The sequence below is a fragment of the Salvia hispanica genome, chromosome 2 (assembly GCF_029641045.1).
Source record: "Salvia hispanica isolate PSC_SH4W2 chromosome 2, Shi_PSC_v1, whole genome shotgun sequence".
Lineage (NCBI taxonomy): Eukaryota > Viridiplantae > Streptophyta > Magnoliopsida > Lamiales > Lamiaceae > Salvia > Salvia hispanica.
The window spans coordinates 61,977,702-62,000,229 of record NC_142693.1 but is presented as its reverse complement, the minus strand read 5'-3'; the positions used below and the strand labels follow the sequence as shown (position 1 = coordinate 62,000,229).

The window sequence follows — 22,528 nt, the reverse complement described above, 5'->3', positions numbered from 1 at the left end:
ACGGAAATATTGACGGGAGGATCAATTGTGATCCGATTTGAAATATGTAGGACCAAACTGATCAAATTCCATATGTGCAGGACTAAAAAATTCAAAAGATAATGTTTAAAACCAAAAAGGTAAAATGATCATATGTTCAGGACCAATTTTGGTCTTTACTCTTTGATCTAATATTAATGGCATACGTTAATAACGGTAAACTGGAACCGTCAACTTTCTATGGAGTCTTATTCATTCATTTTAAAATAGAAGATTTTTAGATTACTTTTTCTTTAAATAAATATTATTATTTTATTTTCTGAAATTTTTCCCGGTCATCTTGATATAGAAATATAGTTATATGCTTTTAATGACTTCCGTTTACAAAAAAAAATTCTCTTTTCTTTTACTCCCTCAATCCCATAAAATTGTGCGCACTTTCTATATTCGTTTGTCTCATAAATATATATGCATTATGGAAAGTTATATCAATTTAATAATGTAAGTCCCACTATACACTAACACTACTTTAACTATCATTATCCTCCCCTCTCTTACTTTACCATACCATTCTCATCCTCTTTCTTATTTTACCAATTTTATTTTAATTTTCGTGCTATATCAATTTTTCATATTTTTATAAGATGGAGGGAGTACTGGGATAAAAAGCCCAAACACACGTTTCAAACATTTCAATCCAAGCTATTACAATGTCACCTCTTGTTGATTATTACAAACATTTCAATCAAGCTATTACAATGTCACCTCTTGGTGATTATTACAACTATTATTACTGTTACATCCATTATAAAATTAATAATCGATTGGGATGATATAATTATTAACCAAAGTAGCAATGTTCCCATAAAGTTTTAGCCCTATAAACTAGGTCTTTGAAGGGCAAGTCGCAAACGTGAAGATTTGCGTATTCCTTAGTGATTACATTAATGAAGCATTCATCAAATTGAATTCTATCACGAATGTAGATGCAACAAGGATTAGATAAGATTACTGGTTCAGTTACATCTTTACATAAATTATTCTGATATTCAATCTTACATTCTGGCGGCGTAGGATCTAGACATTGTGCTGTTGCAAATTGGGTATCCATCACAACAAAAATTCCAATTACTATCAACAAAGTTGCAGCCCGAATTATTGTCATAGATTTGGTTGACATATTTGTTTTGAATATTTCTAGCTGTATTTACATTCTTATATAGTAGTTTAATGGAAGTTAGGATAATTTATTGCAACATTATTTAATTCATGAAACCAACACTTTATTGTAGCGTAAGTTATTTATTTTGTATCGGTAATTAATACGGTGGGTTCAATCGTAGGGATTAATCGCAATTGAAACTGTTGAAAAATATAATGCGAAAATTAAAATACTAATAAAAAAATAATAGTAGACTGGAAGAACTAAAGACTATAATTAATTATACTGGGTTATGACTTATGATTCATCATGACCCCTTTCATATAGGGAAGACAAAATCATATTCCTAATCTTACATATATATATACATACCTAATCTTATTAGGTATTTATACAAGATAAGTTAGTACTATAATTAATCTAAATAAATATATTCATGTCTTTCTTCTTAATTGAACATATCTTCTAACATTCTCCATCAACTTAAGTATCGAATTTCAATACATAACTTGCATGATCTTTAATCTGATAAATAGCTTATACTCTTACTCGAGAGTTCTTTAATTTTCTTGATAGATTATGCTCATATCATAGTCTATGATATGATATGATTCATAGAGCATTTTTAGTTCGATCATTGATAGTTTATTAGAATACATATAAATAAATTTAAATAAGAAATCAATAAAAAAAAAGAAGATGAATCTTTATATTTATGAGAATAGATGGTGGCTGTGAGTGTTATTTCTAAAATTCTAAAGAAAGGTAAACGATGTTGTCGGATCAATAAATAAAGAAGGGATGGAATAATTTTATTAACATACTGCTGACAACCTTGATAGTGTTGATGAAATGAATACATCATTTATAAAACAACATTCCAAATATCATCACACTATTCTCTAGTCATTGCACGTGATATGCATCTACTAGCAACTAATAGGACTTGAATGTTCACTGTCTATAATTTGAACACTACTTCTTTCAAAATACCAGTCTCCAATGGCCTGCTGAATTGTCTGTACATCACCAACATAAAAAGCATGAATATATCTTAAGCATAAGATAATTTTAAATTTTATACAAATTAATACAAAAGTAGACGTTTAAACAATTTTGAGTATTTATTTTACGCCAGGCCGGAGATATGTCTAATTTAATTTTAGAGAAAACTTATACTATATGTAGTAGACATATATTTTCTGGATAATGCAAGCATTCAACTTCTCTACTCACTATTATACTCCTACAACACTCTTTTGAGATCATACTTTACCTTATTTTGAAACGTGGGTGGTCCTTGCCATGACCCTGGAGTATAAATAACATCATGAACATAGCATGAAGTAATGAACAATCCTCGTGATGGATTATCATCGAGACCCTCCAATGTATTTAGAAATGTGGTCCGGAAATCTAAAAAAAAGAATCGATTACTATGAAAGATAAAATTAAATAAAAAAAACTATATATATTAAATAATTGAAACAATACAGTATAGTAAAAGTTGAAATAATAGTATAGTAATTAATTTGGATTACCCCTTATGATTTGTAATTGGTTGGTTGTGCAGTTCTGTTCAAAATTTAGAGTGCAATTTTTCCATCCTTCCTCGTCTGGCTGATTTGGATGTATGAAATTGACTAGCTGAAAACGTTTAAACCATGCATAAAAAATATCAATATATTTATAAACAGTACTTAATATCTGTTACTCAATCTTAAAACAGAATCACATAAACATCATAGTTTAATTGCATATTTTGGTTTAAAAATTCCAATGGGGTATCAAATTGAGAAAAAGAAGAACACCAATAAAGTGCAGATAAGCGGAAACCGAACAAATAATATATTTAAAATGAGTAGTATATCATATTCTTTTTATTTTTATTTTCTAATAACACATTTCTATAATGTTATAAATGATTGTAAAATAACTTACTTGATATGTATCAAAGTCAGAATTTACTACGAACAATGGTGTCTGGATGTCGCCGACCACATTTTCTGGATAAAAGCACTAAGATTGGTTTTTTACACCCAAGGATTAGTCATGTTTCAAATGTTATGATGAGAGAAAAATAAATTCTATATATATAGTAATGTAATTGGGTAATATATATAGCACTTACCAATCCTGCACCTAGTCTCTGTGTGCAAGACTTTGGTAAATAGTCAGCTAATTCCTGAAAAACAATGTTCATAAAATCAGTTAATATAGATGAAACTCGAAAACAATATTCATACTGATAATTAGCATTTATATATTAGAGACATACAAGCATTATATAATTATGATATAAAATATGGAGTAGTAATTTTTACATGAAAGGCTACAATGGGGGCAAAATAGTTTGTGGCCAGGGTTCCCGGGAGATCTTTCCTATAATGACAAAACATAAAATGTTAAACAAATGTATTCATTGAATCTTACGCTCGTATGAAGAAGCCGGAGTCTGCGTAGCATTTGACTCGGCAAGCACTGGGGAGAAAAGACTGGAAACGGTCACAGTTCAACATTGTTGCCATCCCACCAGCCGAGTCTCCGGCGAGTAAAGCCTGTCATGAACAATCTTTTAAAATGTAGATAAAATCACAATAAATTTTGAGTAATAACTAATTTTATTAAAAATCATACGTTAGCAGCATTTGCCATTCCTTTGGTAGTAGCCATGAGTTCTTCAATTACAGAGGTGAAGATTCTCCTACCTCTGAAGTAGAGTTTCGTTTCCTAAACATAAAATTTTTTTGATTATAAATCTAACTATCTAATGAAAATAAAAGGTTTAATAAAAATAAAAATTAGACATTCGTTAATATTGGTAATTAAACTGGAACCGTCAACTTTCTATGGAGTCTTATTCGTACATTTTAAATAGGAGATTTTAGATTACTTTTTCTTTAAATAAATATTTATTATTTTATTTTACGAAAATTTCCCAGGTCATCTTGAATTATTGATGTAGAAATATAGTTATATGCTTTTTATGACTTCCGTTTACAAAAAAAATAACTCCTATTTTCTTTTACTTTCTCCGTCTCATAAAAATATGCACACTTTCCATTTTCGTCCATCCTATAAATATATATGCATTCCATTTTTAGAAAGTTCAGTAGATCTCACTATACACAACACTACTTTAACTAGCATTCTCCTCTTCTCTCTTACTCTATCATACCATTCTCATCATCTCTCTTACTTTATCATACCATTCTCATCATCTCTCTTACTTTATCAATTTTATCTTAATTCATGTGTCATATTCATTGTCCATATTTTTATAGGACGGAGAGAATACTTTTTACTGAATAAAAAAGCCCAAATCTATTTCTCTTATTTTAAGCCCAACACACATTTCAAACATTTCAATCCAAGCTATTACATTGTCACCAATTGGTGATTATTACAACTATTATTACTGTTACATATATAATACTTCATCTGTCCCATTAAAAATGAAACGTTTTTCTCTTTGGGTTGTCCCAATAAAAATGAAATGTTTCCTAAACTGGAAACAACATTATCTCTACTTTTTCTTCTCTCTAACTTTACTCTCTCTTCATTAGCTCACAAAACAACACTGCATAAAATCCCGTGCCGAAAACCAAATATTGCATATTTATTGAAACGGAGGGAGTAAAATTTTAATCGATTGGGATGGTATAATTATTTACCAAAGTAGCAATACTCCCTCATCCTATTAGCCCTATCAACTAGGTATGTGTAGGGCAAGTTGCAAAGGTGAAGATTTGCGAATTCCTTAGTGATTACATCAAGGAAGCATTCATCAAAAGAAATCTTATCATTAATGTAGATGCAACAAGGAATAGATAAGACTACTGGGTCAAGTACATGTTTACATAAATTATTCTGAAATTCAATTTTACATTCTGGCGTAGGATCTACATTACACTGTGTTGTTGCAAATTGGGTATCCATCACAACAAAAACTGCACTTACTACCAACAAAGTTGCAGTCCGAATTATCGTCATAGATTTGCTTGACATATTTGTTTTCAATATTTCTAGCTATATTACATTCTTATGTACTAGTTGTTTGATGCAAGTTAGGATAATTTATTGCGACACTATTTAATTCATGAAACTAACACTTTATTGTAGCGTAAGTTATTTTTTTTGTCTCGGTAATTAATATGGCGGGTTCAATCCTAGGGATTAATCATTCGAAACTTTTGGAAAATATTATGCGAAAAATAAAATACTAATGCAAAAAATAAAAGACCGAAAGAACTAAAAACTATAATTTATTATGTTGGGTCATGATTCGTCGTGACCCCTTAATATAGGGAAGATATAAATATTCCTAATCTTACTTATAATCCTAACTTATTAGGTATTTATACAAGATATGGATTTCTATAAGTTAGTATTGTAAGTAATCTAAATAAATCTATTCATGTCTTTCTTCTTATTTGAACAATTCTTCTAACACTATAAATAAATCTATGCATGGCTTTCTTCTTATTTGAACACATCTTCTAACACTCCCATCAACGTAAGTATCGATGCATAACTTGCATGATCTTTAATTTAATAAATAGCTAATACTCATACTTAAGAGTCCTTTAATTTATTTATTTTTGATAGACTATATTCGTATGAGTGAACTACATAAATAGTACATGATCTTTCACTTTCGCACATAAATGGTACCTGATCTTTATTTTATATCGTTTTAGGTACCCCATGACAAAAATAACCCTAGGTACCAAACATGTGATTTTTTTGTTATGGAGGATATTTTTGGAATTTCAATTAAACAGAACCAACTATGTGATTTTTTTCTTCCTTTCTTATTTCTTTTTTTCTTCTTTAGTTTATACTTCTTTTTCTTTTTTTTTTCATATTCTTCTTTCTTTTTAGTATTTTGTCTTCCTTTCTTCTTTATTTTTTTTCTTAGTTTATGTTTCCTCTTTTTTCTTTTCTCTTCTTTTTCTTCTTTGTTTTTAGTGTTTTATACATTCATCTAATTGCATTCATAATATAAATCAATAACAAAACACCTAATTAAATTAATTATTTAAAATAATTAAATCAGTTGAATATTTTTAATTAAATTATTTATACTCATTTTAGGGTTGAAACACCTAACTAAAAAATGCTCAAATCTTTATCATTATGAATACAATTCATAATTTTAAATTTTGATTAAGACTACGTTGATTAGTTATTAATTTAATATAAAATAATAATAATTATTTATTAATTACTACTAGTAGTTATTACTATTATAACAATAATATTATTATAATATTTAAACATAATTATAACTATAATTATGATAAAAATATTTGAATGATATTTGAAAATAAATTAATTATTAATTTATAACATGAAAATAATAATATTAATATTGATTAATAATAATAGAATAAAGAGTGTGGAGAACGAGAGAAGGTATTATAATATCACTTTGAGTGAACTATGTAAATGGTACCTGATCTTTCACTTTCGCACTTAAATGGTACCTGATCTTTATCTTTTTTGGTACCCAGTGACAAAAATAACCTTATGTACCAAATATGTGATTTTTTTTTCATGGAGGATATTTTTGGAAATTTCTATTAAAGAGTACCAAATATGTGATTATTTTTCTTCCTTTCTTATTTCTCTTTTTCGGCTTTAGTTTCTTCTTCTTTCTTTTTTCTTCATTCTTTTTAGTATTTTATCTTCCTTTCTTTTATCTTTTTTCTCCTTAGTTTATGTTTCTTCTTCCTTCTTTTTTCTTCTTTCTTTTTAGTGTTATATACATGCATCTAATTGCATTCATAATATAAATAAAAAACATACCTAATTAAATTAATTATTTAAATAATTAAATCAATTGAATATTTTTTATCAAATTATTTTATACTCGTTTTAAGGTTGAAACACCTAACTAAAAATATTTAATATCATTATGAATACAATTCACAATGTTAAATTTTTATTAAGGCTATATTGATTAGTTACTAATTTAATATAAACTAATAATAATAATAATTATTACTCCCTCCGTCCCATAAAAGTTGAGTCGTATTCCTTTTTAGTCCGTCCTAACAAAGTTGAGTCATTTCCTTTTTTAACTAAAGACAAAACATCTAATCGCTCTTACTTTATTCCATCATTTACTTTACTCTCTCTTATTTTTCCTACTTTTTTCATCTCTCCTATTTATTTAACATAAATTCTTAATCTCCGTGCCCAAAAGTTTTGTCTCAACTTTTATGGGACGGAGGGAGTACATAATATTATGTGATTCATAAATTTATATAATTATACTATAATTATTTATTAATTACTATAAGTTTTTAGTATTATAAAAATAATAATCTATATTGATTAGTTACTAATTTAATATAAAATAATCATTATAATGATTACGATTATGTGATTCATAATTTATATAATTATACTATAATTATTTATTAATTACTATCAATTTTTAGTATTATAACAATAATAATTAAATATAATTATAACTATAATTATATTTAAGTATATATGAATGATATTAAAAATGAATTAATTATTAATTTATCACATCAAAATAATAATATTAATATTTATTAATAATAATAGTATAATGAATTAGGAGAATGTGAGAAGATATTATAATATCAATTTTGGTACAAATTTTATGTATGCCCAAAATATCCTCTATGACATAAATGGGAAAATATATTTGTTTAAAGGGCATTTTGGGAAGAAAATTGCATCAGGTACCAAAAATGTTATTTATAGGTATCAAAAACGATATAAAATAAAGATCAGATACCATTTACGTGCGAAAGTGAAAGATTAGGTACCATTTATGTAGTTCACTCTATCACTTTTGGTATTAGTTTTGTCAATGCCAAAATACCCTTTATGACACAAATGGAAAAATGAATTTTTTTAGAGGGTATTTTGGGGTGAAAATTGCATCAGGTACAAAAAATGTGATTAATAGGTACTAAAAAGATATAAAATAAAGATCAGGCACCGCTTATGTAGTTCACTCTATTCGTATTATAGAGCATTTTCAATTCATCATTGATAGTTTATTTAGATACATACAAATAAATGTAAATAACAAATCAATAAAAAAAGATGGTTTCTTTTACATTTAAGAGAAAGTGATTATTTTTTATGGATGGACAAAGTATAAGTACTAATCGGAAGAAAAACAATCAATTATCAACTCCATCATCGAATCCCGGAGAAAAATAATATGCTCCCGGGCTTCCATCTAAGCAAACTAGTGAGAAAAAAAAATTGTTTGAAAAATTAATGAGTTAAAATGTTGATAATTAATGGAAAATTATAATTATTACGAGCTTCCTTTGCTGCAACCTTACCTTGATTTGATTGTGGTATTCATTCTTCATGAAAAAAAATAAAAGAAAAAATAAAGGTTGCATTAATTTCTCTTGATCATCTTTAATTAATGAGAAATAGCTACAAAATCTTTGATTGAAGATTCTCAGTCACCAAATCTATGCTACACTCTAATCCAAATTTTGGACCACACGGCAGATCACCAAGATCCAACAGTCCATGACTATTTTATTGCTCTTATTATCCAATAATTTAAAGTTTCACTTTTACCACTGCAGACCATATTAATTCCGTTTCTAAAATTACAATTAAAATTTAATTTTATCCAAAAAATAAAGGGTGAGGAAAGAGGGAAATTACAGCCATTTTACACGATTTAAATGGTTAAAATAATAAATTAGGACAAAAAAATTACTTTGCTTCTTTTTAAAATTGTCCACTTTAAAATTTGGATTAGGACTAAATTTTTACTAATCCAAACCGATTTAAAAATGCTCCATAAATTTTTTTAAAAATTGAATCCAAACCTAACAAATCATCTAAAAAAGTATTATTGTGGTAAACTCGTATTCAAAATTTTCAACCGTTTAGATTCATTGAAGCTCAAATGGACACTAAAAAGTTTCTTTAAACACTATATTGAAAAAAAAAATACATTGATTAAGAATGACTTTATAATTGAATTTTAACTTTTATAAAATGGGGAAAACACACATTTCTATCACAGTTCCATTTTTCTCTCTCTATACAGATATGCAAATTTTTACTATCACCTTGCCTCATTAATTGGTTGGAGAATTATAACATATCAGTATATATGAAGAATCCAATCACATAAACCAATCAAACCAAGTTTAATAAAAGTGAAAATTATTGGGTATGTAAGTTTGGTAAATGTTGAAAATTAAAATAACATAACACCATGTAATGTTTGGTAAATGTATATCATGATTGGTAAATGTTAAAAAATTAAAATACATAGCATGTATGTATGTTGGGAAGCAAGTTAATCCAATCCAATCCAAGGGATCCACCAAATAATTCATTATCACTCTCCTAATAGTAAAGCCTCTCCTCAATTGTCATCATTCTCCAATGAGTAAAGCCTCTCATCAGGGAAAAATGTACAATGAACATAGTTCAATCACATTTTATTGGTTATTTAATTAAATGAGAAGTATTTCAAAAATAAAAAAATTGGCAACACAATTATTAGAGTAATTTATGTATCGATTCCCATTTTACTTATTGGAACATATTAACAATTGAATAGTAATAGTATAACATATAGAGAATAGGTGTCAAGACGCCTATGTAACAAAAATGAAGGACATGCAAATTAGTAAAAGCAGATATATTAAATTAACAGTAGTAATTAGTGTACATAATCTGAAGAATGCAATGCAAATTATGCTATATTGCCAGTTGAATTAAAATATAATTATGAAAATAATTGACATGTTTCCTAAGAGAACATATTGGTCCAAGAACAAAACACACATAATTCCGTTGACATGAAATTTTGAATACAGAGGCAAGATTGCATAAGGAAATTGTTAAATTTTCTAAATTCTGTCCCACATAGGGACATTGACTTGGTGAAGATCTCATCTAATCTATATAAGTGTGGATAACCCTCCCTCTTATAAGGCCTTTTAAGAGGTGAGTGACCCATTTCTAATATGATATCAGAGTAAGCTCGAGTCGATGATGGTTTCTCTTTATCTCTTATCTACCTCACGAGTGGAAGACCGATGTCCTTTCCGGCCCACATCGATGATGGTTCTCTTATCTCTTGCATTGCCTACCCACATGATGGAATAGGTGTCCTTTCGTTGGAATCCTTATAAAATAATCTTTAATTTGATATATTTTTTGCGAAAAAATAATTTAAATCGAGAGAGTTACGTAAATTTAAAGTTTTAAGATGATTTTAATGAGAGAGTTGACATTAATATCCTCAAATTTTATTTATTAATTTTCTTAATTAAAAATATAGTCCATGTGACATTATTTCAACCACTAGATCTTCTAATCTAATGACTAAGATTTGGTCTTAATTTGAGATCTCTAATTAGATAGCAATTGATCACTCACCCCCTATCGGAATATGATTATATGAAGTAATTTGAATTTCAGTTTACTAGAGTATATCTATGAATCATTTTGAAATATTTACATATATTGATTCGTGGGAATATTTTGCCAATCTACGCATACATACATAAAAAAAAATTCAGAAAGTGCATTTAATTCTTACTATAATAAGAAACTATCTATTTGATCCATATACCTAGGTCACCAAACTGGGTGTCACTCTCTAGTGTAATTTCAATTCTATTGGAGTAGGTATAGTTTCTTCTTTCCTGTGATTTTTCTGGCAACATTTAATTTATCATGATTTAAAAATTTAAAATTAATTTTTTTTACCAATCATCTTTTCTACTTATAGTGTAATTTCAACTTTATTGGAGTAGTATTTGGTAGATCATTGTATAGCTTTTTGAAATTTTTCTGACAATATTTATCATGAATTAGTAATTTAATATTCCCTCCGTCCCAATCAATATGAAACGTTTGCTTTTCGGCACATGATTTTATGTAGTGTTGTTTTGTGAGTTAAAGAAGAGAGAGTAAAGTAAGAGAGAGGGAAAAGTAGAGATAAAGTTATTTCTATTTTAAGAAACGTTTCATTTTTAATGGGGCAACCCAAAAAGGAAAACGTTTCATTTCTAGTGGGACAGAGGGGGTATTATATTTTTTTTAACCAATGGTCTTTTCTACTCTGTGTGCCATTTTGTAGACGTTAGACTATTTACCATGTCATTAAAGTCCATTGTTGTAAAATCGGACACGGTTTGACCAGTACTGTGGTTCGTCTATGAATCAAAAGTTGTCGATTATAACATGAGAAATGAATACGAAGAACATAAAATAAGAGAGAAGAGCAGATTATAGATGATTTCTAACAGGAGAAGGTGAGAAATGGGAATAAAAAATGAAGTAAAAAAATAAAAGACAAGACTACATCTATCGATATGAAGTAGAACATTTGTATGCAAAAATAAAAAGTGATTGATTTTCTTCAACTTTACAGTTTCATTGTAAATTTACATGAATTAAGTTTGTAGTGTTATGATATAATGTTACGATATTAAGCAAATAAAGTGAAAGAGAAAAACCCTTATAGGAAATAAGCAATAAAGTTTGGTATAAAATGTTTGTAGTTTGCATAAACGATACAAACATCCGTGTTTTGTTTAATACATTTCGTCATATGTGTTTGAACGATGTTAGTCTTAACTTACATGACGTACAAAAGTGAAACAATAATGATAAAACTTTTATACCAACACGAAACAATAATGAAGTATTTTGAGCATAGACTCTGAGTTAATGACATTCAAACAAAGATAGCGGAATATACTAAAATGAAAAAGTGAAACAATAATGATAAAACTTTTATACCAACACGAAACAATGATGAAGTATTTTGAGCATAGACTCTGAGTTAATGACATTCAAACAAAGATAGCGGAATATACTAAAATGAAAACCCGATAAATCAATTTGGAATTCAATATACCAAACGTCCCACTTTAACATTTTCCCCATCTTTCTATACGTTAATTTAAACACTAGAGGACATATAATTTGATCCAATGCATTTTGCAATATTAAAAGTATCTTGTACAAATACATGACAGAATTAAACTATGAAAACATATTAACTACAAACTATGAAAATGCAGCTAAAGATCCATTTATTCTGGTGTGAACCAAAAAATTCCAACAATTACATAATTAACTCCACGAATTTTCAGATTCAATAATTTAATTTAAGTACTCCCTCCATCCCTAAAAATAGATAAAACGATATGATTTTTAATTCACGATTGGTAAAGTAAAAGAGAGATTGAAAGAAAAAGTGATCGGAATATTCTTAGTAGAGAATGAGGAGAAAATTTTCCTTAAAATAGAACTGGTCTATTTTAAGGACATCCCAAAATGACAAATGTGATTTATTTTTTAGGGTGCAAGGAATATTCATCGAATAATGAAGTAAATTAAGTTGAATAGTGTTCATTTTCGAGAAATTAAAACGGACATATTATAATTAGTTTATTAATTGAAAAATAGTGTAGTAATGAAAAAAGCATGAGAATTTACAGGCAAGTGAAGGCCGAAGGGAGAAAGGTGGAGTGCAGCAGTTTAGCTCTAGGGGTGGACTATATATTTATACACTTAATATCTTAATATGCATGAAAAATAGTAATAGAGGAAAAATACAAAGTAACTCCAACACCATTTAAATTTATTTCTACCGAATTCATTAATTTATTTCTATTATCATATTTCTATTTCTGATTTTCTAATTTTCTAATTTTACTCATACTTACTTTTTCAATCCTCAAAATCTGCATACACCAATCACACCATGTGCTGTAAAATTGAAAATAATTGTGTTTGCACATCTCATAAATATCATATCTTAATCAACTTCTGCAAAATGGGCAAACACATATTTCAATGAAAAATAAAGTTGGGCAATATACATTCTATACTTGGTTTATGTCAATCAGATTATTCTAACAAAGTATTTTTCTCACTCTTTCAATATTTGTGATTACAAACACACCATAAAATAGATTAACATCTATGTTGTGTTTTTAGTCAATTATAGTTGTAAAAGTATTTTTCTCACTTTCAATAATTGAGATTGGCGTCCTGCTTCTAATTCGTTAAATTTTAGGTTTTTATAAATTAAAAATAGTGAAATACTTAGTTTTTTATTTTAGTCTAAGATTGGTAAATATTGAAATTATATTTTTGTATATTCAGCCTCATGTCCTGTTCCATCTCCATAGATCTTCACTCATACCTAATACTGATATATAGACCTGACTTTACTAAAACTAGGATGGTCTTTATTTTCAAGTACATAAATGATGAATATTACATTTCACAAAACGAGCAAAAGAATTAAATGATTGCATCATAGATGAATTTATTAGTGTCCTCATAATAGAATAAAAATAAAGTATGTTAAACTCACTAATTTTTTAAAGCTACATTCGATAAAAGTGAATTTTTTCTAAACCTAACTTTTTAATAATAGCATCTTGGTATTAGTCTATTCTTTCAATCGACCAAATCAATGTGCTGAATCTATGGCAGAATCAAGTTTGGCGATTATTAAATTCAAATATATAGTACTCTTTTAAAACCAATAAGTTAACTAATAAAAATAAAATAAAAGTTGGTCGACCATGGCTAATTGGATATCGAGGTCTTTCCTCACTTCACTACAGCCTGCAAATAATGATGTGCAGACTTTTGTCTTAGTTTGATCAGCTATTTGACTTTTGTTTGTATATGGACATAAAATTGAAATTTTAATAGCAAATTAGTCATTACTAATTTTACGCCTTGTTACACTTGCATCTATTTAAAATCTTAAGTATTTTATTGCAATGAATTCTTCTCTATCTCCCAGCTCTCTTTCTCAATCACCGATCTTTTTTAAGAGAATTAATATTTTATTCGCATGACAAATTGAACTCACGAGACATTTTACTGAATAAATTGTGTTTCATTGTCAACGATTTCAACTAAGGAATCTAGGGTTTTCGAATATGACATTCTGTCGTTTTGGAATGGTGCGCTGGCGTAGCGGAGTTTGACGGTAGGGAAAGGTGTCGCTGCTGTTAAGAGCCATCAAGTGTGGACGAAATAAAAAATATTTGGGCTTTGTGGATTTCACTATATCCCATGCATGATGCATCCAATGTTACTAACATTTTTCATTTTATGTTGTAACTTTGAAATTAATTTTTTATTATAATTAAATTTGTATTTTAAATGTAATGAGAGATCACTTAATAAATAAACACTTAATTAATTTTAATATAATAATTATTAAATCCCAGTACTTAAAATAAAATAGTATAAGTAGTTTGGGACGAGTCGATTACTTATTAAATAAACACATAATGCTTTATTAAGAAGTGAATAGAAAAGTGATCAGTTAAGACATGTACGTGGTTTTTTAAATGGCATTATGACTATGAACACATTTTTAGTTAACCTTATGACTATTATGAACAAGCAAACATAATATGGTAAAATTTATAAATACATATTTTATTGCAATTTTAATGTTTTAAACAACGAAATTAAAAGGTATTTTTGAGGAACAATAAAAAATCAAATTGATCAAATCAAACCTTTCCCTACAAAATTAATTTCATCTAATATTAATGACATACGTTAATATCGGTAATTAAACTGGAACCGTCAACTTTCTATGTAGTCTTATTCGTACATTTTAAAAAGTAGAAGATTTTTAGATTACTTTTTCTTTAAATAAATATTTATTATTTTATTTTCCGACATTTTTCCTGGTCATCTTGATGTAGAAATATAGTTATATGCTTTTAGTGACTTCCGTTTACAAAAAAAAGTCCGTTTTCTTTTACTCCATCAGTCTCATAAAAATATGCGCACTTTCTATTTTCGTCTGTCCCATAAATATATGTGAATTCCAATTTTAGAAAATTATATCAATTTAATATTGTAGGTCTCACTATACACTAACACTATTTAACTTTCATTCTCCTCCCCTCTCTTACTTTACCATACCATTCTCCTTATCTCTCTTATTTTACTAATTTTATCTTAATTTCCGTGACATACCCATTTTCTATATTTTTATGAGACGAATAGAGTACTTTTTAATGGAATAAAAAAACTCAAACACACATTTCAATCCAAGCTATTATAATAAGGGACGGACCTATACGGGGGGCATTGGGTTCCTTGGAACCCCCACCCATTTTGCTATTAACTATATCATGTATAATTAGAAAATATGTTTCAAGTATTGAGTCAGCACAATTGTGCGTTCGAATCTCCTTGCTTGCATTTCTTGTTCAATTCTAATTATTGGCGTTTAATTGTTTTCTTTCTTTCTAATTGTGAGCAATTTTTTCACTAATTTTTTATTTCTTTCTTTTTAATTGTGAGCAATTTTTTCACCTAGACATCCAAAGCAAAAAATATGGGCTTGAAAGATCAAATAAAAATACTCACTCCATCCACGAAAAATAGTCTCATTTCAAAAATAGAAACTTTCTTTCATGCTTTATCCACTTTTTCACATTTTCTCTCTTATTTTTTTACTTTCCCTCTTCTACTTTATCTTTTTTTTTCTCATCTCTCTTACTTTCGTCCAAAGATGAGACAATTTTTTATGGACGGAGGGAATATAAAATGTATCGAAGAAGAGAAAATGTAGTAACTAATAAATACGAAGCAGCACATACGAGGAGAAAAATGCATCTCAAACTATTCATCTCTCTCGCAGCTTCGTAATATCTCGGGTTGTTTCTATAATCGTCGACACTAAAAAATATGCAACTATCGCTAATGTAATTTGGACCCCCAGTATAAAATTCATGCGTCCGCCACGTATTACAATGTGGTACGGACTAGGGCGGCTGGGGTCGAAACAGCCACCGAAGAAGGTACCGGAGCCTGGCCGGTGAAGCTCACCGGCGGTTACAGCATATTGAGAGAGATAGAGAGATAACAGAGAAGGATAGATTTCATTTCATTAAACATAAAATCTCAATTGTGATTACAGACCCTTTTTATTAGGATAAGCTGCCAGCTCAGCTAACTAATCAGCTAACTAATTGACAGCTCAATTAACCATTTAACCTATCTTCTTCTTCACTCCTTTTCACGTATCACAATGTCACCTCTGGGTGATTATTACAAACATTTCAATCCAAGCTATTACAATGTCACCTCTTGGTGATTGTTACAACTATTATTACTGTTACATCCATAATAAAATTAATAATCGATTGGGATGGTATAATTATTAACCAAAGTAGCAATAGTCCCATAAAGCTTTAGACCTATCAACTAGGTCTGTGAAGGGCAAGTCGCAAAGGTGAAGATTTGCGTATTCCTTAGTGATTACATTAAGGAAGCATTCATTAAAATTTCTATTTAGAATGTAGATGCAACAAGGATTAGATAAGACTACTGGGTCAAGTACATCTTTACATAAATTATTCTGAAATTCAATCTTACATTCTGGCGTAGGATCTAGACATTGTGCTGTTGCAAATTGGGTATCCATCACAACAAAAATTGCAATTACTACCAACAAAGTTGCAGCCCGAATTATTGCCATAGATTTGGTTGACATATTTGTTTTGAATATTTCTAGCTGTATTTACATTCTTATATAGTAGTTTGATGGAAGTTATGATAATTAATTGCAACATTATTTAATTCATGAAGCCAACACTTTATTGTAGCGTAAGTTATTTATTTTGTATCGGTAATTAATTCAGTGGGTTCAATCCTAGGGATTAATTGCATTCGAAACTGTTGGAAAATATAATGTGAAAATTAAAATACTAATGCAAACTGGAAGAACTAAAGACTATAATTTATTATACTGGGTTATGGCATGATTCATCATGACCCCTTTAATATAGGGAAGATATAATCATATTCCTAATCTTACATATATATACCTAATCTTATTAGGTATTTATACAAGATAAGTTAGTACTATAATTAATCTAAATAAATCTATTCATGTCTTTCTTCTTATTTGAACATATCTTATAACACTCTCCATCAACTTAAGTATTGGATTTCAATACATAACTTGCATGATCATTCATCCGATAAATAGCTTATACTCGTAGTCAAGAGTTCTTTAATTTTCTTGATAGATTATGCTCATATCATAGTCTATGATATGATGATATGATTCATAGAGCATTTTCTTGACAGATTATGCTCTATGATTCATAGAGCATTTTCAGTTCGATCATTGATAGTTTATTAGAATACATATAAATAAATTTAAATAAGAATTCAACAAAAATAAAAAAGAAGATGAATATTTATAGTATTTATGAGAATAGGCGGTGGCTGTGAGTGTTATTTCTAAAATAAAGAATAAGGTAAACGATGTTGTCGGATCAATAAATAAAGAAGGGATGGAATAACTTTAGTGACATACTACTGTCAACCTTAAATAATAGTAGTTTTTTTATGAAATAAATACATCATTTATAAAACAACATTCCAAATATCATCAAACTATTCTCTAGTTATTGCACGAGATTTGCATGTACTAGCATCTAATAGGACTTGAATGTTCAGTGTCTATAATTTGAACACTATTTCTTTCAAAATACCAATCTCCAATGGCCTGCTGAATTGTCTGTACATCACCAACATAAAAAGTATGAATATATATTAAGCATGAGATAATTTTAAATAATTTTATACAAATAAATACAAAAGTAGTTCAAACAATTTTGAGTATTTATTTTACGCCGGGAGATATGTCCAATTTAATTTTAGAGAAAACTTATACTATATGTATTAGACATATATTTTCTGGATAATGCAAGCAATTCAACTTCTCTATTCACTATTATATCCTATAACACTATTTTGAGATCATACTTTACCTTATTTTGAAACGTGGGTGTTCCTTGCCATGACCCTGGAGTATAAATAATATCATGAACGTAGCATGAACTAATAAACAATCCTCGTGACGGATTATCATCGAGACCCTCCAATGTATTTAGAAATGTGGTCCGAAAATCTAAAATTAAAAAGAAACGATTACTATGAAAGATAAAATTAAATAAAAAAAACTATATATATTAAATAATTGAAACAATACAGTATAGTAAAAGTTGAAATAATAGTAGTAATAAATTTGGATTACCCCTTATGATTTGTAATTGGTTGGTTGTGCAGTTCCGAAGTCCGGTAAATGTGGAAGTGCAATTTTTCCATCCTTCCTCGTCTGGCTGATTTGGATGTATGAAATTGACTAGCTGAAAACGTTTAAACCATGCATAAAAAAATCAATATATTTTTAAACAGTACTTAATATCTGTTACTCAATCTTAAAATAGAATCACATAAACATCATAGTTTAATTGCATATTTTGGTTTAAAAATTCCAATGGGGTATCAAATTGAGAAAAAGAACACCAATAAAGTGCAGACTACCGAATAAGCGGAAACAGAACAAATAAAATATTTAAAATGTGGAGTAGTATATCATATTCTTTTTATTTTTATTTTCCCATAACACATTTCTATAATGTTATAAATCATTGTAAACTAACTTACTTGATATGTATCAAAGTCAGAATTTACTATGAACAATGGTGTCTGGATGTCGCCGCCCACATTTTCTGGATAGAAGCACTAAGATGGTTTTTTGACACCCAAGTATTAGTCATGTTTCAAATGTTATGATGAGAGAAAAATAAATTCTATATATATAGTAATGTAATTGGGTAATATATGTAGCACTTACCAATCCTGCACCTAGTCTCTGTGTGCAAGACTTTGGTAAATAGTCAGCTAATTCCTGAAAAACAATGTTCATAAAATCAGTTAATATAGATGAAACTCGAAAACAATATTCATACTGATAATTAGCATTTATATATTAGAGACATACAAGCATTATATAATTATGATATAAAATATGGAGTAGTAATTTTTACATGAAAGGCTACAATGGGGGCAAAATAGTTTGTGGCCAGGGTTCCCGGGAGATTTTTCCTATAATGACAAAACATAAAATGTTAAAACAAATGTATTCAAGTTTTATTAGTATATGAATAAGTATTCATTGAATCTTACGCTTGTATGAAGAAGCCGGAGTCTGTGTAGCATTTGACTCGGCAAGCATTGGGGAGAAAAGACCGGAAACGGTCACAGTTCAACACTGTTGCCAACCCACCAGCCGAGTCTCCGGCGAGTAAAGCCTGTCGTGAACAATCTTTTTAATTGAAGATAAAATCACAATAAATTTTGAGTAATAACGAATTTTATTAAAAATCATACGTTAGCAGCATTTGCCATCCCTTTGGTAGCCATGAGTTCTTCAATTACAGAGGTGAAGATTCTCCTACCTCTGAAGTAGAGTTTTGTTTCCTAAACATAAATTTTTTTTGATTATAAATCTAACTATCTAATGAAAATAAAAGGTTTAAAAAAAATAAAAATCAGACAAAACACACACTAGTACTATTTATTATGTTTTCAAGTTATGAAAATTGTACTATTTCTAATTAATTTGTAGTAGACATACCGGATCGACGGCATCAATATCTGCCATAAACGACGCACCGTCACAGTATAGGATGAAAACCTTATTCCAATTGTAAAAATCTGAAACAAATCAATTAATAATGTATAATCAGTTGTACGCATATATGATATACCTCTTCTGGGATTAAAAATTTCTTGAGGCAAATATCATATAAACACATGTAAGAAACTGTTTTCATGTATAAAAAGGTTTAAAGTAAACAATTACTACTCCCTCCGTCCCGGATAATTCGGGTCACTTTGACCGGGCACGGGTTTTAAGAATTGTAATGAAAAGTGAGTTGAAAAAGTTAGTGGAATGTGGGGCCTACCTTTATATATTAGTTTTATAATAAAATGTGAATATGAATAAGTTAGTGGAATATGGGGTCCACTACCAAAAATGGTAAAAGTGAAGTGTGACAAATTATGTGGGACGGACCGAAATGGAAAACTGGGACGAATTATCTGGGACGGAGGGAGTACAAAACAAGCAAACATAAAAGATAAGAGCAAATAACAACACGATAACTTATAAGAACAATAATTATGATAATTGAACCTCATATAACACTTAAAAGATAAAACTAAATCAATTGATTATTACTGAAATGTAATTAAATAATACTACCTGGATTAATAGTTTTGTTTGGCCTTAAGAAAGGCAATGCCAATTGTGTAGGTTCTGCATTTATGTTGGACCCTCTTGGGTTCTTGGTTTTTTCAAGGCAACCACCCACTGAGCCACACCATGCTCCACCCTAATTAAAATTCCAAACTCTAATTAATAGGAATTAATTATCAAACAACACTAAATATCATACTATAAAAATAAAAAATGTGACTATTTGTTATAGACGAACAAAGCTAAGTACTGACCGGAAGATAAACAATCCAGTTATCAACTCCATCATCGAATCCCGGGGAAAAATAATATGCTCCCGGACTTCCGTCTAAGCAAACTGTCAAAGAAATTTGTTTGAGTATATTATAAGTATAAAATGTTATTAATAATAATTAAATTAATGGAAAACTTGGAAAACTATAATTATTACGAGCTCCCTTTGCTGCAGCATCAGTGATGAAAATAACATCGAGTAATGGGTCATCAGTGGCTTGAGATTTGATCAACGTGAATAGACAGACCACTATCCCCAACCATAGTATAGCCTTAATCTGACTGCAAGTATTCATCCTTCATAAAAAAAAGAATTAATTAATGAGAAATAACTACAAAATCATTGATTGAAGATTCTCAGTCACCAAATCTATGCTACAACCCAATCCAATTTTTGGACCACATGGCAGATCACCAAAATTTATGCATGTCAATTTTATTGCTCTTATTATCCAATAATTTAAAGTTTCACTTTTACCACTGCAGACCATATTAATTCCGTTTCTAAAATTACAATTAAAATTTAATTTTATCCAAAAATTAAAGGGTGAGGAAAGAGGGAAATTACAGCCATTTTACACAATTTAAATGGTTAAAATAATAAAAGAGGACAAAAAAACTTACTCTGCTTCTTTTTAAAATTGTCCACTTTGAAATTTGGATTAGGACTAAATTTTTACTAATCCAAACCGATTTAAAAATGCTCCATAAATTTTTAAAAAAATTGAATCCAAACCTAACAAATCATCCAAAAAAGTATTATTGTGGTATACTCGTATTCAAAATTTCCAACCGATTAGATTCATTGAAGCTCAAATGGACACTGTAATTAGGCAACACAAAACCATAAAGTCCTAACCTAATATCAGACTTACTCAAAATGATAGTAGTATTCTATCTTATCAACGTTCAATCAATTATTTTACTACTAGTTTGACAATTAAACGATTTAAATCCTTAAAAAATCATCGAAGCAAAATTCTCTCTTTTGAGAAGAAGAAGATGCGATTCAGCTAAGATTTTGACTAAATGGAACAAAAAACCTCTAAATTCTAAAATGAAGAATTCAGAGAAAATGCCAACACCTATACTATACATGCCATGGAAATTAATGAAAAAGTTAAAATAAAATAAAAATAAAATAACGCAACACAAAAGCCACGAAATTACCTGTGATTGATCTTCCAACAAAAAAGAGCACTGCATTCCATGAAAACAGACATATTACAATTAGTTTATGAATCCAAAAATAGTGTAATCTATGGATATTCACCAAAATGCTACTAAGATGCATTTAGGCGGGAAAAGTGGTGCTGCTTTTACATTATTTTTTTTATATATATAAAATGCTACCTTTTTTAATTCTTAAATAAAAACACATGCGAGACATGTGATCTAAAAAACATATAAAAGCTAGCTCCTATTTCTGAATATTTGAACACCAGAAATATTGAGTTTATTTTACAAATTTTGGAAACTTGAGAGAAAGATATCTCACTGGCGTGAAGGAAAATAGGTAAATGTGAGACAAAAGCGAGAAGAAGAAAATGAGATGAAGGAGGAAAAGAGAAGTAGAGGAGAGCAGTGGACGACGATGGCGGCTGGCTGTGGTCGTGAAGTAGAGCTGGAAGAACTGACGAGGCAGGGCGGTGGAACGGAACGTCAGTGAGGAGAAGCAGCGTTGGTCATCTACGAATCAGAAGTTGTCGATTATAACGTGAGGATTAAATGAATACGAAGAACAGAAAATAAGAGAGGAGCAAATTATAGATGATTTCTAACAGGAGAAGGTGAGAAATGAGAATAAAAAAGGGAGTAAATAAATAGAACATTTAATTTGTATGTAAAACTAAAAGGTGTAGGTGTTCTGAAATAAGTAAAAGACAAGACTAATAGTTGTAAAAGTATTTTTCTCACTTTCAATAATTGAGATTGGCGTCCTGCTTCTAATTCGTTAAATTTTAGATTTTTATAAGTTAAAAATAGTGAAATACTTAGAGCATCCGCAA

At 28.9% G+C, this 22,528-nt stretch overlaps 2 protein-coding genes across 2 annotated transcripts; both read right to left on the bottom strand.

Annotated features, from left to right (window-relative positions):
• Positions 1–2,055: 2,055 nt before the first annotated feature.
• LOC125199492 (pectin acetylesterase 8-like) lies at positions 2,056–4,331 on the bottom strand. The gene is made up of 9 exons (XM_089065258.1): positions 4,320–4,331; positions 3,779–3,871; positions 3,575–3,699; positions 3,466–3,523; positions 3,273–3,326; positions 3,083–3,160; positions 2,683–2,788; positions 2,418–2,557; positions 2,056–2,160 (listed from the first exon to the last, which is right to left on the bottom strand). Exons 1-9 carry the CDS (start codon positions 4,329–4,331, stop codon positions 2,071–2,073), a joined length of 756 nt encoding a protein of 251 aa, XP_088921384.1. The 3' UTR covers positions 2,056–2,070.
• A 13,145-nt stretch (positions 4,332–17,476) lies between these two features.
• LOC125185682 (pectin acetylesterase 8-like) lies at positions 17,477–22,196 on the bottom strand. Its single transcript, XM_048083130.2, has 14 exons — positions 22,113–22,196; positions 21,690–21,719; positions 20,677–20,816; positions 20,501–20,583; positions 20,253–20,382; positions 19,623–19,702; positions 19,376–19,465; positions 19,172–19,296; positions 19,033–19,090; positions 18,840–18,893; positions 18,650–18,727; positions 18,237–18,348; positions 17,971–18,110; positions 17,477–17,717 (listed from the first exon to the last, which is right to left on the bottom strand). The coding sequence occupies exons 3-14, from the start codon at positions 20,813–20,815 to the stop codon at positions 17,628–17,630; spliced, it is 1,179 nt and encodes a 392-aa protein (XP_047939087.1). The 5' UTR covers position 20,816; positions 21,690–21,719; positions 22,113–22,196; the 3' UTR covers positions 17,477–17,627.
• Positions 22,197–22,528: the final 332 nt, after the last annotated feature.

What these genes read in the sequence shown, in the direction of transcription:
- LOC125185682 (XM_048083130.2), bottom strand. Translation starts at nt 20,815, where the DNA reads ATGAATACTTGCAGTCAGATTAAGGCTATACTATGGTTGGGGATAGTG. An exon ending in ATATTGATGCCGTCGATCCG is followed by an intron (nt 19,466 to 19,622) that starts GTATGTCTACTA and finishes ATTTATGTTTAG; the next exon opens with GAAACAAAACTCTACTTCAG. An exon ending in CCCCCATTGTAGCCTTTCAT is followed by an intron (nt 18,894 to 19,032) that starts GTAAAAATTACT and finishes ATTGTTTTTCAG; the next exon opens with GAATTAGCTGACTATTTACC.
- LOC125199492 (XM_089065258.1), bottom strand. An exon ending in CTGACTTTGATACATATCAA is followed by an intron (nt 2,789 to 3,082) that starts GTAAGTTATTTT and finishes AAACGTTTTCAG; the next exon opens with CTAGTCAATTTCATACATCC. An exon ending in CCAATTACAAATCATAAGGG is followed by an intron (nt 2,558 to 2,682) that starts GTAATCCAAATT and finishes TCTTTTTTTTAG; the next exon opens with ATTTCCGGACCACATTTCTA.